Source organism: Podarcis gaigeae, assembly GCF_964106915.1.
Source record: "Podarcis gaigeae genome assembly, chromosome: 8".
In the NCBI taxonomy this organism is placed as follows: Eukaryota; Metazoa; Chordata; class Lepidosauria; order Squamata; family Lacertidae; genus Podarcis; species Podarcis gaigeae.
This window is the reverse complement of record NC_139684.1, coordinates 5,736,889-5,752,675: the sequence shown is the minus strand read 5'-3', so window position 1 is coordinate 5,752,675 and position 15,787 is coordinate 5,736,889. Positions and strand designations below refer to the sequence as shown.

The window sequence follows — 15,787 nt, the reverse complement described above, 5'->3', positions numbered from 1 at the left end:
AGTAATGAAAAGGCCCTGGCCCTAGTTGAGACCAATCTACCCACCTTGCGACTTGGGAACTCCAAAGTGTTGTCATTTGTGGACCTTAAGGTCCTCCATGGGGCATACCAGGAGAGGCGGTCCTGTAGGTACATGGGTCTCTAGAGGCAGGCTAGACTCCCCAGCCCAGCTCACTAACTGACCTAGGAGGAGGTGTGTCAGTGGATTAGGCTCAGGACAGGTGAGGGTCACCTGCCTTATCAAGCCCAGATGCTGCGATCAAGATTCAAGGGATAAAAGAGAAGCAGAGCTGAGGTACTGTGTCTGCTCAACTTCTCATGTTGAATGACCACAGCTTGGTTGTCCTAAGAGCTTCACGGGACTGAAACCCTTGGATCGGCTGCAGAGGCCGACTGGCCTGACTGTTGGACTATGGACTTGGCTTTCAGTATTGAACATGGACAGTGTTTCCTGACCTGTTGGGACTACTAACATTTGCCTTTGGGACTGTATACACCAGCGGGACTGGTGGCCAGGGGTTCAAGACACATGAAGAGAGAAGAGCAGAGACAGATATGTCAACATATTTTCAGATTGCTTGGGAAGACCCACAGGAGGAGATTTAGGCAGCTGTGTGAAACAGGCCATACATACACCATTATACTTAAGTATACAAAAGAATACAGGCAACTCCGCAATTGTGTGCATTTAGTATGCATAGGACCACGCACATGTGTGCCATTTTCGGCACCAGAAAGGGGTCAGGGTGGGGGCAGAACTCCCCCATGCAAATGGGGAGGGAGTTGCATGTTCACAAGAGGAGCCCTGCTGGATCATTCCATGCCAATTCCCATAGCAGCCAATTGAATTCAACATTAGTAACATAAGAAGAGCCTGATGGACCCAGCCAATACCCCATCTAGTCCAGCATCCTGTTCTTACAGTAGCCAACCAGATGCCCATGGGAAACCAGCAAGCTGGATTTGGGCACAAGAGGATTCAAGCACAAGAGCAATCTCCCCTCTGGTGGTTTCCAGCAACTGGTAAAAGAAGCCCATATGCAGAGATGAAGGCAACATTCCTCTCCCACTATTGCATCTAGACACTGAAGTCCCTGAAGATGCAGGATCCATACAGCCATCACTACTAGCAGCCCACACTTTTTTAAAAACTTGTTTAATGAGTGTAGTAGTTGTTGTTGTTTGGTTGTGTCCGACTCTTCGTGACCCCATGGACCAGAGCACGCCAGGCACCCCTGTCTTCCACTGCCTCCCACAGTTTGGTCAAACTCCATGTTCGTAGCTTCGAGAACACTGTCCCACCATCTTGTCCTCTGTCGTCCCTTGTGCCCTCCATCTTTCCCAACATCAGGGTCTTTTCCAGGGAGTCTTCTCTTCTCATGAGGTGGCCAAAGTATTGGAGCCTCAGCTTCAGGATCTGTCCTTCCAGTGAGCACTCAGGGCTGATTTCCTTCAGAATGGAGAGGTTTGATCTTCCTGCAGTCCATGGGACTCTCAAGAGTCTCTTCCAGCACCATAATTCAAAAGCATCCATTCTTCAGCGATCAGCCTTCTTTATGGTCCAGCTTTCACTTCCATACATCACTACTGGGAAAACCATAGCTTTGACTATACGGGCCTTTGTTGGCAAGGTGATGTGTACTAGCGTGAGACAAATTCTGGTACCTCTCTTGAGTGGCTGGGGAAACCCAGCCAGAAGGGAGGGGAATGTATAAATAAATAAATAAATAACAACAACAACTTGAACAACAAAAACCTTACCAAAAGCTTTGGCTAAAACATGTTAGACAGTCTTCACATAGTAAGTAACCAGCTTGAAACCGACCTCTTCTCACTCACCTGCTAGAGTTAAGCCCAAACTGGCATGCTAGAGTAACCTGGCAAGCTTATGTGAATCCCAGTTTGGCATCCAAATCCCTGGGGACAGGCTATGGAATTTGCCGCATTTGTCTGGGTATTTTCAAAATTCAATATGGTTTCTACTCTTTAGACAACATTATCTCCTAGATTAAATCTGCATTGAGACAACTTTCCTCTGTTTCATCTCCCACTCTGAACTACCTGAAAGATTAAGATGGAAATTGCTTTTGCTTACCTGTGTTGTTGCATCTCCATTTGTCCAAAGAGAGAATAGCTCTGGCAGGAGCCAAGAATGCAAAAGCGCTGGCTTGGAACAAAGGTAACCTGAAAGAAAGAAAAAGAGAAAAAGGAGATACCTCAAACTTTTTGTGCAGTGTCATAACTTTTATGCAGATTTTTTTCTAAGGAAAAGAAGAATCAGAAGAAGTCCTTCTTGGATGTGTTAGTATGCATTTGACCAGATTACACAAAATTTTGACTTAAATACCAATAAGATAAATGAGGGTGAGGAAGGAGTCCACATCCCAGCTTATCTGTGGACTATTTGGGGGGCTTCTGACAAGCCACAGCCAGTGTTATATTACCCGATTAGCAAAATGGCAATATTAGAGTGAGCTCTCTCATGAAAGAGACAGGTAAATAATATTTTTAATACAATCCACTCCTGGGAGGTTTTTTTCTAGAAAGTGGCATGGACAGTTTAATAAATAATTGCCCATACTGTAGTCATGTATTGATTATGCAGTAGAAAATGCTCAGGCTCTGCATAGTTCAGAGGTCTGCAGGGCTCCTTTACATGAGCTCCAAGATCCAGATAAAAGGCAGTCTCAGTAATTGTTCCAAAACTGCTCAGTGTGGTGCTGATCACATGAAGGTTGCCTGTCCGATCCCCATAAGGGACAGCTGCATATTCCTGCATTGCAGGGGGTTGGACTAAATGATCCTCAGTATCCCTTCCAACTCTATGATTCTATTCATTTTTAATGTCTCTACCCACCTAAGTCCTTATAGTGTGAGGCAGGTTAGAAATCTCTTCCCCATGCCCTAGGAAGAAATAGGTTCTAGACCTAGGAGCCAACTCCTAGGGGCCATAGGGGCTTCGGCCCTCGCAAAGTTGATGGGCATTCCTATTCAAATGCTGTGTGTGCACTGCATTATGTGATCAATTATGCGAGGCGGACCTTACCTTATCTGGGCCCCCACAATATTTTATTCAAGTTGGCACGGAACCCCTGGTTCTAGAGCAGATTGGTGGGGGGTTTTTTGGGGGGGAGCTACCAGGGGGGAAGAGGAATAGCCAAAAGGTTCCCATCCCGTTCTGCTGATAGAAGCCTTACCATCATCTGAGTGACACTGTTGATACAAACCCAATGTATTTGTGACCACACAGAGGTGCTGTGACAACATCTTAAACTTTGTGAAGTGTAATATCTGTATTATACAAGATATTTTGGTAGAATATCATTATTTATAAGGTGCACATAAACAACTCAAATTTGCACAGGCAATAAGCTGTGGCATTTGCTTTTTAAGAGCAACCCATACAACTATCCAAAAACTGAACACTATTCTTTGCAATAGAAGAAAGGTACGCTGGGCGAATGACTCAATATCACGGGGATTTTGTTGGCTCTTGTGCTCTGCCCCTGGTAAAGTTGTTGCTCTTCTAACTCACGTACACATTACCCTTTCAAAAGCCCTCTAATTAAGTGTAGGCAATTAAATACATTCTTCAAAAGTTAGATCACTGAGTGTTTAGAATTTAGTTCCAGAAAGGGTTTCTTTCTTCTCTGTGGGGTAAAAATAAGAATCAGTCCATGTCTTTACATACCTAAATCAAATTGCATTTAAGCCATGAGTTCACTTTTTATAGTGATTAAGGACTGATCTTTTTAGCATCTTACAGAATCTGTGACTTCTTATTCCGAGCAAATTTACTTAGGACATGTGAGACATATCAGACTTAACAAGTGCATTTCTTGCTTCTCAAACAGTTCAGTCACAATAACCCCTTTGTGAAAAGTCTGTCAGCTAGCATGCAGAAAATACTTTCAAGTATAACTTGGGGTGGGGTGGAAGGAATTAGTGCTACTTTGTTACAGGTTTTGTTACAATCAAACAGTATATACATTTTGTTAATTAACAAACATAAAGCATTCTAAAAATGAGGTACGCAGAGAATCCAAAAGGTTTAAGAGAAAATCTGGAGATACTGTGACAGACTATTTTAATGGCTGGAGCGTACAAACAATCTTGTATCTATTCACTTATGTTCTACTAATGCACATTTAGAGTTCATTCAGGTGGCAAGAGCAATAATGAAGATGTTTAACAGTTTTTTAGATGAACCTATGCTGGTGTAAATAACTTAGATTCTTAAAATCAGAAGTAATAGCCAGAAACCATAAAAGTATTTTTGTACCAGTGGAATTTGAGCTTGCAAAATACAGAAAAGTTTGACTTAAAGAGAAAGGGGAAGATTAAAGGACTGAAGTCTGGTACAGAAGTACCATTCTCAAATTTCCTGTTCACGCTTAGGAAACCAGCTGTGTGGTATAGATTCTTACACTCCCTCCATCTCACTTCCCCAGTCTACTTTCATCACGATGCAAAGGGCCAGTACTAACCCTGATTTTTGCAGGGAGAAAACCAGAAGTGAGAGCTCTGTCTTCTAGTGCTTATTTTAAGGAAGATTTTTACATATGGTTGCTATAGCCTTTGGGCTTCCTCTGCTCAGGGAAGAACTGCTTTTAAGGTTTGTCAGAATTACAGGGCAGGTCAGTTCACAGGGAGGAGCAAGATTTCCTTTCTGGGAACTATAGCATCATGTCTTGGAAGAAACAGCAGGAACATTCTGAGCAAGTCAGGAAAAAACAAAGGACATAAAATGTCCTTGATTGGTACAGTTGATATCTTTCTGTGGATCACTTGACATGAAACTAGATCATATCTACTTTAATTCAAGAAACTTGAAATTGTATTGCCCAGGGCTTGAGGTTTTTCTTTGGGAAGATTCTCTTCAATCATCTTCGTTTATTTAAACAGGCTTAACTGAACTCTCCTACTGAGCTGCTGATATCTTACCACCCAATATTCTATTTCATATGTAAATTATGCCAAATGCCTTGTTTTTGAGGGAAAGACTCCAAGACTTGATATTACTTGGAAGAACAGGTGCCATGGAAGGAGATAACAAAAGCCTAATACAATGAATTGTTAATATTATTTTAAATTTTTGTTACATTTAGGATAAATATATAGAAAGAAGTACTGGAGCAGAATTCCCTGCTACCACAAGGGATATTTTTGAGGGGTGTGGGAGTTAAATATATATTTTTGGAAAGGCACAGAGAGCAAAACTACCCACAAAACAGTGCGTGCTGTCCACAACCATACTTGTTTATGCCCTCAATGCTTACAGTGAGCTGGAATCACCCCCACTTAGCAAGGCAGAGAAGTGATTTTTAGACTGAGAAGAGGTCAGTTGCTTTTGGTCCCCATTTTGGATTGCTAATGTGCCACAAATGCGTGCAGCTGGATGAGGGCCCTTTGCCCTGGTTCAGAGGCAAAGCGCATGTTTGCAAGCAGAAGGCTCCATGCTCTATCGTTAGTAGCATCTCTCGGGAAATGACCGGAAGGATGGGAAGGGCCTCTGGAGGAGTTTTTTCAGAGAAAACCAGTGGACCAACCATCTCACTTGGCATAAGGCAGGTTCACATGATTCAGATATTTGAAATATCCGTCATGCTTTTTTAAAAAATGTTCCAATAGCTAATTATTGTTTTAATAAATTAACATGTATACTCAGGCGGGCTACTTATTTCTAACCTACTTTTTTATTTAAACTGCACTAATTCTTGAATCGAGGGACGCGGGTGGCGCTGTGGGTTAAACCACAAAGCCTAGGACTTGCCAATCAGAAGGTCGGCGGTTCCAATCCCCGTGACGGGGTGAGCTCCCGTTGCTCAGTCCCTGCTCCTGCCCACCTAGCAGTTCAAAAGCACGTCAAAGTCCAAGTAGATAAATAGGTACCACTCCGGTGGGAAGGTAAACGGCATTTCCGTGCGCTGCTCTGGTTCGCCAGAAGCGGCTTAGTCATGCTGGCCACATGACCCAGAAGCTGTACACTGGCTCCCTCGGCCAGTAAAGTGAGATGAGCGTCGCAACCCCAGAGTCGTCCATGACTGGACCTAACGGTCAGGGGTACCTTTACCTTTACCTTTAATACTTGAATCACTAGCCAAAGTTGAACTAGTTGCTTGGGATAGGGAGAGGTGTACCTCTAAACAGTTAACAGGCAGTCAAATATCATCCTCTTAACTTACCTGCACCCAAAGGTTGTTTGCAGCAAAGTTGTGATTCCAACACAGAAGAATATGGTCCCAATCAGCTGGCTAGTAGCCCACTGGTCAAATCCAACACACATGGCATCTGCTAGCAAGAAAGGCACTGCTATAGTGCCACTGAAACACGTCAGGTAATGCTGCAAATACAGAGGGTTATTTTATTTACAAACATGATATATGATTGCCTTCCGTTTGTTTACACCATTACCATTAGCTCAAGAGCATTGTTTTTCAAGGCAATATATTTCCAAATTGCTTCCGAACAGCCATCAATTAACACCTGCTTACGGATAAGCAATTTCTAGAAGCAGGACTCAACAGTGAAGACACACGCTGTCTGGCAAGAGCAAAGCAGAAGTGGTGCTGCATCGCAGCACAAAGCAAACTAGAAGTGAGACGATAACAATGCAATAGGTTGTTAAAAGCCATGTGGAGAGCATAGCATCACCACTCCCTAAGGAATGAAGTCTCGATGCAGAACTTCACTTGGGATAGATTCCTGCCAAGGGTTAGGAAACGCCAGTGTAAAATAAAATCAGCAGGTATATATTATACTACCAAGAAACCTTACTGAAAACTATTGTTTTCTGTAGTGTGGATATGGTAAACACTGGAGAGGGGGCAATAGCTCAGTTGTAAAGTGCCTGCTCTGCTTGCAAAAAGATCAGCCACTGGCATCTCAGGTAGCTGCATTGACAGGAACTGTCCAAGACCCTGGAGAGCTGCTGCCAGTCTATGAAGACTAAGAGACTGATTCTGTATAATGACTTGGAGCAGAACCACTGCACAGAAACTATGGAAGTCTCAGACTCTCCAAGTGTCCCTATTTTCCAGGGATGTCCCTGATTTAGAGGTGCCATCCTGGTTTCTGATTTGATCCCAGAACATCCCACTTTTCCTTAGGATGTCCCTATTTTCATTAAAGAAATGTTGGAGGGCATGGAGTTATCCAACCCCCAAGCCGTCTGAAGGCAATCCTGTTCTTTAAATGTTGAACAATTTATTATGTTTTTGTGTATGTTGGAAGGTGCCCAGAGTGCTGGGGTAACCCAATAAGATGTCTGGGGTATAAATACTAAAATTATCATTATGGAATGGGACGTCCTTATATTCATCAGAGTAAAGTTGGAGGGTATGAAGTCATTCTTTAAAAAATTAAGGATATAGAAGCATACAATTGAATGGGTCAGACAGAATCTTGGAGGTCATCCAGTTCAGTTCCCTGCCAAGTGCAGAATCTGGAACATAATTTGAAGATTTATATGTAAGATTGTAATGGAGATAATCAATGAATTGTTATCTCCATCCTTCATTTCTGCCTGATTGCAATATTCTGGGAAACTGTGCTCTAAGGAGAGCCGTGCTGTATAAGTTATAAATAGACAAACTCCCAAAGTATTACTACATAATAAATAGCAAATGTTCCTATATATTCAAAGGGCATGGTGCTTCACTGCAAAAATGAAGAACTCAAAAGCACAGTTCAATAAATTTTTTACAAAACATACTGGAAAGCATATTTTCTTTAGAAATGCCTTGATACCAAGAGCAGAACTCCTGGGCATGGGGGAAACTGAATCACAGAATCATAGAGTTGGAAGAGACCACAAGGGCCATCGAGTCCAACCCCCCATCGAGTCTGTGGGCCAGCAGGCTTATCCATTAGAAAGGACCTAGTGATCCTACTGATCAGTACAGGATCTACAATTCAGAAGTCAGTGACAGACAGCCATCCAGACTTTGCCTAAATGCCTCTAGTGAAGGAGAGTCCACCAGCTGCCAAAGGAGTCTGCATCACTGCCAAACAGTTCCTAAGGTTTAGTCGGAATCTGCTTGGAAGTCCTGCTCTCTGGAGCAACAGATAACACAGCTGTTCCCCCTTACATGACAGTCCTTCAGATACTGTCATGTCCACAACTTAATCTTTTCTTCTTCAGGCTACTACACCTACCCTGGTCTTTCAACCATTCCTCATAGGACCGGAAACAGAACTGCAGGCAAAGGATCCTTGGGTCTTTTCTCTTGAACTACACACACAGGGATCCCTTCAGCAGGACCAGATCGATGACAGTATAGTCCCTGCAGCACACAACTGAAATGGCACTTCTTTCCCAGGCTACAGGAGCAATGGGAAGTTCTGCTGCACAAGACCCAATGACTTGAATGGAAACTTTGCAAAAGCATTACTATGACCTTCCAAAGCTTCCGTTTGTTTCAATAGGGCTTGTTCTGTTCTTTGGTCAGGTCTGTATCTCTTAAATACATCTTAAGACCTGCTGCCTGAGGTAGCCACCTCATTTTGACTCCTAGTGGAGCCACCTCTGCTTCTAAAATACCTTATTTTGGCTACAAGACTGTGCAGATTACAGTACCAAAATTCCCAGGATCACCCATTGGTAGAACAGCAGTGCACGATTATGGGTTGTATTTAGAATTCCCAAATTAATGTGCCAAGTGCACCTAGCAATGGGGCAAATCAATGTGGACTTTTGGGGTAAAGAACTGCCCATATAAGCAGTAGGACAAACATTTCCAGAGGCTCCAAAAATACTTTTGCCCTCACCAGTGTACCAATATGCTACTGTTGCATTGAAGTACTGTGAAAAAAGAGCTGGCTTCTCACCTTCCCAGCTTCAGCAATTAAAATTCAGAGAACTAAGACCAAAGAGAAAACCGTCTGTAAGCCAGCATCAGTTCTTGCCTGCATTAGTTAAGGCTTTTTTTCCTGCTGAGTAATACTTAAAATATTAACTATAGCACAGTAGGAATAACGAGAGCACCATATTTTTCCCACAATGCATACCTGTAATCCCAAGAATATGCAGAGGTACCAGGGAGGAACATCTTCAATTGTGTATATCATGTCCGTTCTTTGGGCGTCCAAGCTTCCGCTGCTATCTAGTGTCTCCGCCAGCGAACTCTGTTAAAAACAGATCAAGCAGTGGAAACAAATAATTAGTAATTAGGTATTACAGAAGAATGCACCAGTTCAATATGCAACATGGTTACGAGAGCACATTTGACAAGATCTGTGCCCTGTTTCAAAGCAGCGTCAATACACACACTTAAAAAGCAAGATCTTTTAGCTTTCAAATAATCTGTTGAACTTAGTATGCAAGAGATATGTACACACACACACTCACCCTTTCATATAAGCAACCTCTTCCCTTTGCCCACAAGCAGGGCATTATTCCCTTCTTGTAATATAACCATGGCACATTATGCCAAAAAGATTATGATGGCCAATGGGATTACACAAACAAATAGAGCATGAGGAACACCAAATCACATATCATCAGGAAAGGGGCGTTTAAGAATAAATATAGTAATAATGGCAAACCTTGCATAAGAGACCAAGATTTCACAATTCATGGTACAAATACTACTTACTACAATGGATGTATTCCTTTCAGTACACATAGCTGAATTTTCATTGAGTTAAGACTCAAATCAGGGTTGCATTAGAATTTAGGCAAGACACAACAGGATGAAAAGTTTGACCACACTTACTAGAGCAGGAGAGAAAACAATGGTTCTGTTTATAGGCCCAATGTGAAACAAATCCAGCATAAAAATAAAGTTTCTAGACTCCTTAACATTTGAAAGCATCATGTTAAAAACTGCTCAAGGATCAAACATTAAGACACTGAGAAGAAGCCAAATATGCTGTAATCTTTCTGCAATTGTAAGTATCAAGGCCATACATTGTCCAATATTTTTCAAGCGTTCACTGAAGTCTTTCATATTTCATAGTAATAATTTGGAAAGCCAAGAGCGCTGAGTTGGCTCACTTGTAATTCTGGCAGCTAGAATGTTTCTATGAATAGTAAGCAAAAATATGAAAAATCAGAAACACTGATGGTATCCTCAGGTTTACTCATGACACATTTCTGATGCACCCCCTCATTGCTAGTTGCTCTTCTTATTCCAATGCAGGGCAAAGAATTACAGTAAACAGCCACAACCTGTGCTGTAGAATCTTGGTCTTTTGCTGGTGGATCACTATTGTGAGCCACATGGGCAATGGCCCACAACCACGCTTTGGAGAGGAAAAGAAGACAGAGAGCAGACGGAGGAGGACAGAGGAAGGAACAGGTTTAGGTATTTATTTATTCTATTTATATCCTGCTCTTCCCCCAATTCAGCAAATAGACAAATACAGTGAAGCTAAACTATATACAGTGAAACTAAACACACAAACTAAAACATAGGCATCAGATTAGGAATAAAGGCATGGGTAAGGAAACTAAGGCCCGGGGGCCGGATCCAGCCCAATCGCTTCCTCAATCCGGCCCACAGACGGTCTGGGAATCAGCGTGTTTTTACATGAGTAGAATGTGTCCTTTTATTTAAAATGAATCTCTGGGGCCTGCCTGGTGTTTTTTCATGTATGCTTTTATTTAAAATGCATCTCTGGGTTATTTGTGGGGCATAGGAATTTGTTCCTTTTTCCCCCTTTTCAAAATATAGTCCGGCCCCCACAAGGTCTGAGGGACAGTGGACCGGACGCCTGCTGAAAAGTTTGCTGACCCCTGAATAAAAGGGTCTAAAAGGTCTGAAATGGTTGTTCAGCTTACATCAGTGGTTCCCAAAGAGAGTAGTAGCATCCCTTGGGGGCCAGTGGAATCACTCAGGGGCTACTAAGAGGCAGAGGGGTGCCAGAAGTGTAAACGACTATCAGACTGGCCACACTGGATCAAGACCATCAGTTTTGTTGAATTAATTACAGTAAATACAGTAAACAGTTTAAATTGGATTCTGAATAAATGAACAACTGGTTGTGACTGTTTTGAATTTCACTGTGTTTTTCTCTTCTTTATTGGGTTGTGCAAACCGCCCTTCTGAATAATGCTTTTTATAGGGTAGCAGGTACTGGAGATGAATTTATGGAACCAAGGGGGTGGTGGCCCAAAAAATGTTTGGGAACCACTGGCCTAGCTCTATCCACATAAGTCATTTTAAATATTTGTTAAGAGATACTTTTTATTGGCCACAGCCAGGGGGATGTTTTCAATTTACCAATCTCAGTGGAAAGAAGGGCTTGTATAACTACCATGCTGACTTGAATCCATATTTGGCTGATTATTTATATTTGGTTGTTGAACAGGAGACCCAGAATTAATCCTTAAAAAAATGTTTAGGGGTACTCTCATTTTCCTACTCATATTGAAAAACTGCCCCTCAATAAGGCCAAACTTGGGTTCACCAAATGCTTAGGGGGATGCGAACCCCTGCATCCCCCCAGAAAACAGCACTGCCCAAAACCAAACCCATTTACTCGTCAATGTTATGTTTAGTATCAGAGAGAATAATTGAAACTACAGCAGCAGATGAATTTTTATTTCCACTCCAGTGCCGATTTAATAAGAAAACACATACTTCTGTAAAAGGCAGTGGAGAGTTCCTTTGTTTTGTTTTGACGGGAACTTTAAGTTTTCCCTGTGGTTGTGATTTCAACCATGACAACTCAACCCTGAGCACAGCATGGCTGACATCAGTTGAACTGAATGAGATGCTAATGAAGGAAAACGGCTTGTTATGCAGGATAGTTACACCTAGTTGTACTAATGCCAGATTTATCAAAGTAGCATGCGGCAGGGAGCAGGCAATCTTGTCAGATCTGTGGAACACTCCTCACAGAGCTCCTGCCTACAGGGAAGTTCTCCCATTCTCCCTCTCCTGGGACACAGTCACTGACAGCGAGACTGGTGGTGAGAGAGGAGGGTGCAGAAGGCTATGTTCTTAATGTCTTTCAACTACCATGACTTCTCACAGGATTCTTTTGTATGTAGAGAAGAAGAGAGGTGTGGTTGAAGGCAAACATCCACGAGTGGGACGTCACAGACCTGATGGAAGCTGTTCCGACTTGCCAAAGATCAAACAAACAAAGCAGAATTTGGGGTTGTGTGATGACAGAAGAGCCTCATTCAAAAAGGGATGTACGTTTATTGTATTTGGAAACGGCTCTACAGTTAAACTTATGAGAATGCAGAATGTATTTCAAGGCTACACCCTTCTAAGGGAGCAGGGGGAAGAAGACAGAAAGTAGCTTGGCTCAAAAATGCCAACAACATTTTCCCAAAAATAACTGATCAAGAGCTAGACTCTCAAAACTCATACAGTGTAGCCTAAGGGGTAAAAGCAACCTAAATAAACACTTTCAAGAGAAGCTCCAGCTCAGTCTCCAGCAGATATGTCTTCAATGCTGAATAATCAGGAAAACTAAAGGAAGAGGGGATCAAGACCATACACACCCCATAACTTAAAGCTTCCTCAGGAAGGATTTGAGAAGCAAGAATTCCAGAAGACCTAGAGCACTATTTACCAATTCAATGTAAAGGAGCACAGAACCTTTGCAGTCTGTCTTACAGCCCACCCAGGATGCACATTTTGGTTGAAACAAGACAGGAGGAAGAACTCAAGCCCCCTCCCCAAAAGAAAATCCTTTAGGGAGTTCTGATTCTCATTCTGAGGACAGTATCTTAGGTCCTAAGAGAAGGTAAGAACATTAACAAAAGTACATTTCCTACCACCCCCTCCAAGCTTTCCCCAGTGCTTCCCTAGAAGGTCTAGCACTTCCCATGAACAACATAGGATGAAGCAAGGCTACTGGGGGAGGGGAAGAAATCAAACAAAATCAGACGTGGATCCTAAGGTAACACAGGGAAGGTTTTCTATCCCCATCTCTCTCTTGCAGTCCCCACACCTCATCCACATAATTCAGGCTGGTCCTCCAACATGCTCCCCACCTGCCCGAGGCTTTTCAGGGAGGAGGGCAGGATGTCAAACTTCCCTTCTGTGAACTTGCTTAAGATTTTAGGATCCTAGCCTATGGCTATATCAGGAGCTCCGCTGAAGATGGGAGCAGAAAAGTGGCTTGGTTTGCATATAATTGTCCAAACTCTACCCAGTGGCTTGACTTCAGGGTTTGTTGTTGGCTCAGAAACCTTGGTGTGCTTTCATATAAGGCTTTGTGTTAGTGGTGCCCCGCAAGACAAACGCCTCGCAAGATGGAAAACCCGCTAGACGAAAGGGTTTTCCGTTTTGGAGGCGCTTCGCAAAACGAATTTCCCTATGGGGTTGCTTCGCAAGACGAAAAAATATTGCGAGTCCCCACGGTTTCCCCCCGCTTTCCCCCCTTTTCCTAAGCCGCTAAGCCGCTTAACAGCTGATCCGCTGATAAGCCGCTTAACAGCTGATCGCTAGAAGCCGCTAGACCGCTGTAGCGCTAATACGCTAAGCTGTCAATGGGCTTGCTTCGCAAGACGAAAAAACCACTAGACAAAGAGAATCGTGGAACGGATTCTTTTCGTCTTGCGAGGCACCACTGTACATGCAAACCCATCACCCTTCCTTCACCATGGTTTCTTTGCACACCCCAGATGGTAACCAAGATATAAAGAGCAGATGAAAAAACAAAACAAACTTTTGAAAAGCAAGCCATGGTTTGTTTGATCTTCTGTGGGACAACTCATAGGTGCTTTGCGCTTTGTTAAACAAACTCTGTGCGTAACAGGCTAATGACATGCGTTTTCTAAACCATTTTCAAGAACATTTTCCACTTGTCTAAAACCAATGGAGGTCCAAGTTAGCATGCTTGATGAAACCTTTTCTTTTACGTAAACAAAGTTTAAACTTTCAAGTCAATGAAACTTAAGTGATGTGTTAATTTTATCTGTTGTATAAATATCTGAATTAGAAGCAAAGAGCATTAATTTAGCAAGCAGTTGCACAGAAGCAAAATAGTGTTAGTTATGCTACATAAAAACAGCATGAAGACGGGTTTCTACAGCTTTTCTGTGACCCCCACATTTGCTGAAACCCGCCCCCCCCCGCCACTCCTAGTAGCCGAAAGTAACTGAACTAAATTGTTGGAAACTGTTTTACTGGAAAACATGTAAACATTTTAAGGCATGGCAGTTTAATAGTGTGCACTTCCTTTATATTTAGATATTAAGCGATTTTTTAAAACAAAGTATCAGATTCTAATGAGGTGTGCGTGTAAATATCAGTTTTGTAGAGACACTTAAAGAAATAGTTACTATTTGGATTTTTCAGTCTGACTAGCCCTGTACCCATTGCTGTTGCCCAATTTTACTTGTAATACATAAGCCTGCTAATCAATTTTATGAAAACAATGCCTTTCTAAAACTGGATATTTCCTGCATGAAAAATGCAGCAGTTTCCTACTCTTCCTCACATCACAGGGAACAAACAGGCTTGTGTAGGAAGAGCTGATGAGTGATAGGATGTGGGAGACCTTTGTTCAAAATAAGAATGATAACATAAATCTATCACAAAGGCAGCAGACCCAGCATTAAGGTAGCAGCTGCAGTATCAGCAGATGTGCTGCTTCTGTCCTACGAGTCAGAGTGAAGACCAAGCAAATATATTACTTAACCGATATCAGATATTCAAAATATGTGCCTTGGAATCCGGAGTCCAGTAACCCAGTTGTATAACTTTATCCTATTAGTTACACATGCGGCAGTTGCCTAATCCCCTTATGATTGCCACCACCTACAATCCTGGAAATCTAGGTGGTCCAACTTTGGCAGTTTCCCTTGCATCTCCTTGGCTGCCAACATTAATCTCTGAAACAAAGGCGGCATTAAAAACAGAAACGCTCAGTCATTTTGCCTTCTTGAATAAGCTCAGTGTTTATAGCTGGACTCTGGAAAAAGGAGGTTTGTGCAACAAGACAACTGCAGCTATAGTAAAACTGATTATCAAATCATCTACTTCAGCTCACACAAATGAGGGAAATGATGTACAATCCTAAAATCCACTGGTAAATTATGAAGGCCCAAAACATGAAAGTTTTCAAGTTCAGTCTTTCCAAAAGATGCTTTCACTCTAAGAATTGTCAATGTTCCCTTAATCAAAGAAACCTTTCCTTAACACTTTATCTAAATTATGGAAGGATAGAAAATAAGGGAAATTAAATTAGTTAAAAGGTAATCAGTGATAGTGTTCCCCCCTTTTTTTCCCATCCTATTTACTGCATCTTTTCTCTAACTCAAATTGCAAATTTCAAAGCCTTTATAAACTCTAGTATATTCATTAGAAAGCAAAGGGGGTGGGAACGTGATGCTGAAACTCGCCCATCTAATACTATCTTTATATAGAATAAATAAAGCTGATTCTCAGCTTATTTTTTCCTTTTAAATGTAATTTTGCAGATCATGTAAGATCAGAAAGGGCAACTTTCAGAAAGGTTCGGGGGGGGGGGGAGTTCTGTGAAATGAAACTTGCTTCCTTGTTTTTTTATATTTCCCTGTCTTGCTGAAATATTTTCCAGGCTGCAGAAACCTGAATACAGCAAATTACATTTCTTTGGTAGACTACACAAGCTGCTTAATTAATTTTGTAAACAGAATTTATGGGTTTTACTGTTATCTAAAGACATTGCCTTGAAGTCTTCACAAAAGACATGGATAATGTCAGGGAACCACAAGAAAGACAAAGAACAAGCAAAATTAGTAGAAATGTCAAACTGAGGAGAAGAAGAGAAGAGTGAAGAGCTTCCACAGGATTGTCAACTGCTTGGCAAGATACTGATTACTGAATCCAGGTTGTGTC

The 15,787-nt window shown here is 42.1% G+C and overlaps 1 protein-coding gene across 12 annotated transcripts in view; it reads right to left on the bottom strand.

The window, feature by feature from the left end:
* The window catches only part of SLC23A2 (solute carrier family 23 member 2), an 80,131-nt gene that overhangs the window by 30,556 nt on the left and 33,788 nt on the right, over positions 1-15,787 (bottom strand). For all 12 annotated transcript variants that reach the window (XM_083753259.1, XM_083753270.1, XM_083753260.1 and 9 more), the window contains 3 exons: positions 9,009-9,125; positions 6,185-6,342; positions 2,095-2,183 (listed from right to left, as the gene is read on the bottom strand). In XM_083753259.1, the coding sequence (XP_083609385.1) occupies positions 2,095-2,183; positions 6,185-6,342; positions 9,009-9,125 (364 nt within the window). The remainder of the gene's footprint in view (positions 1-2,094; positions 2,184-6,184; positions 6,343-9,008; positions 9,126-15,787) is intronic.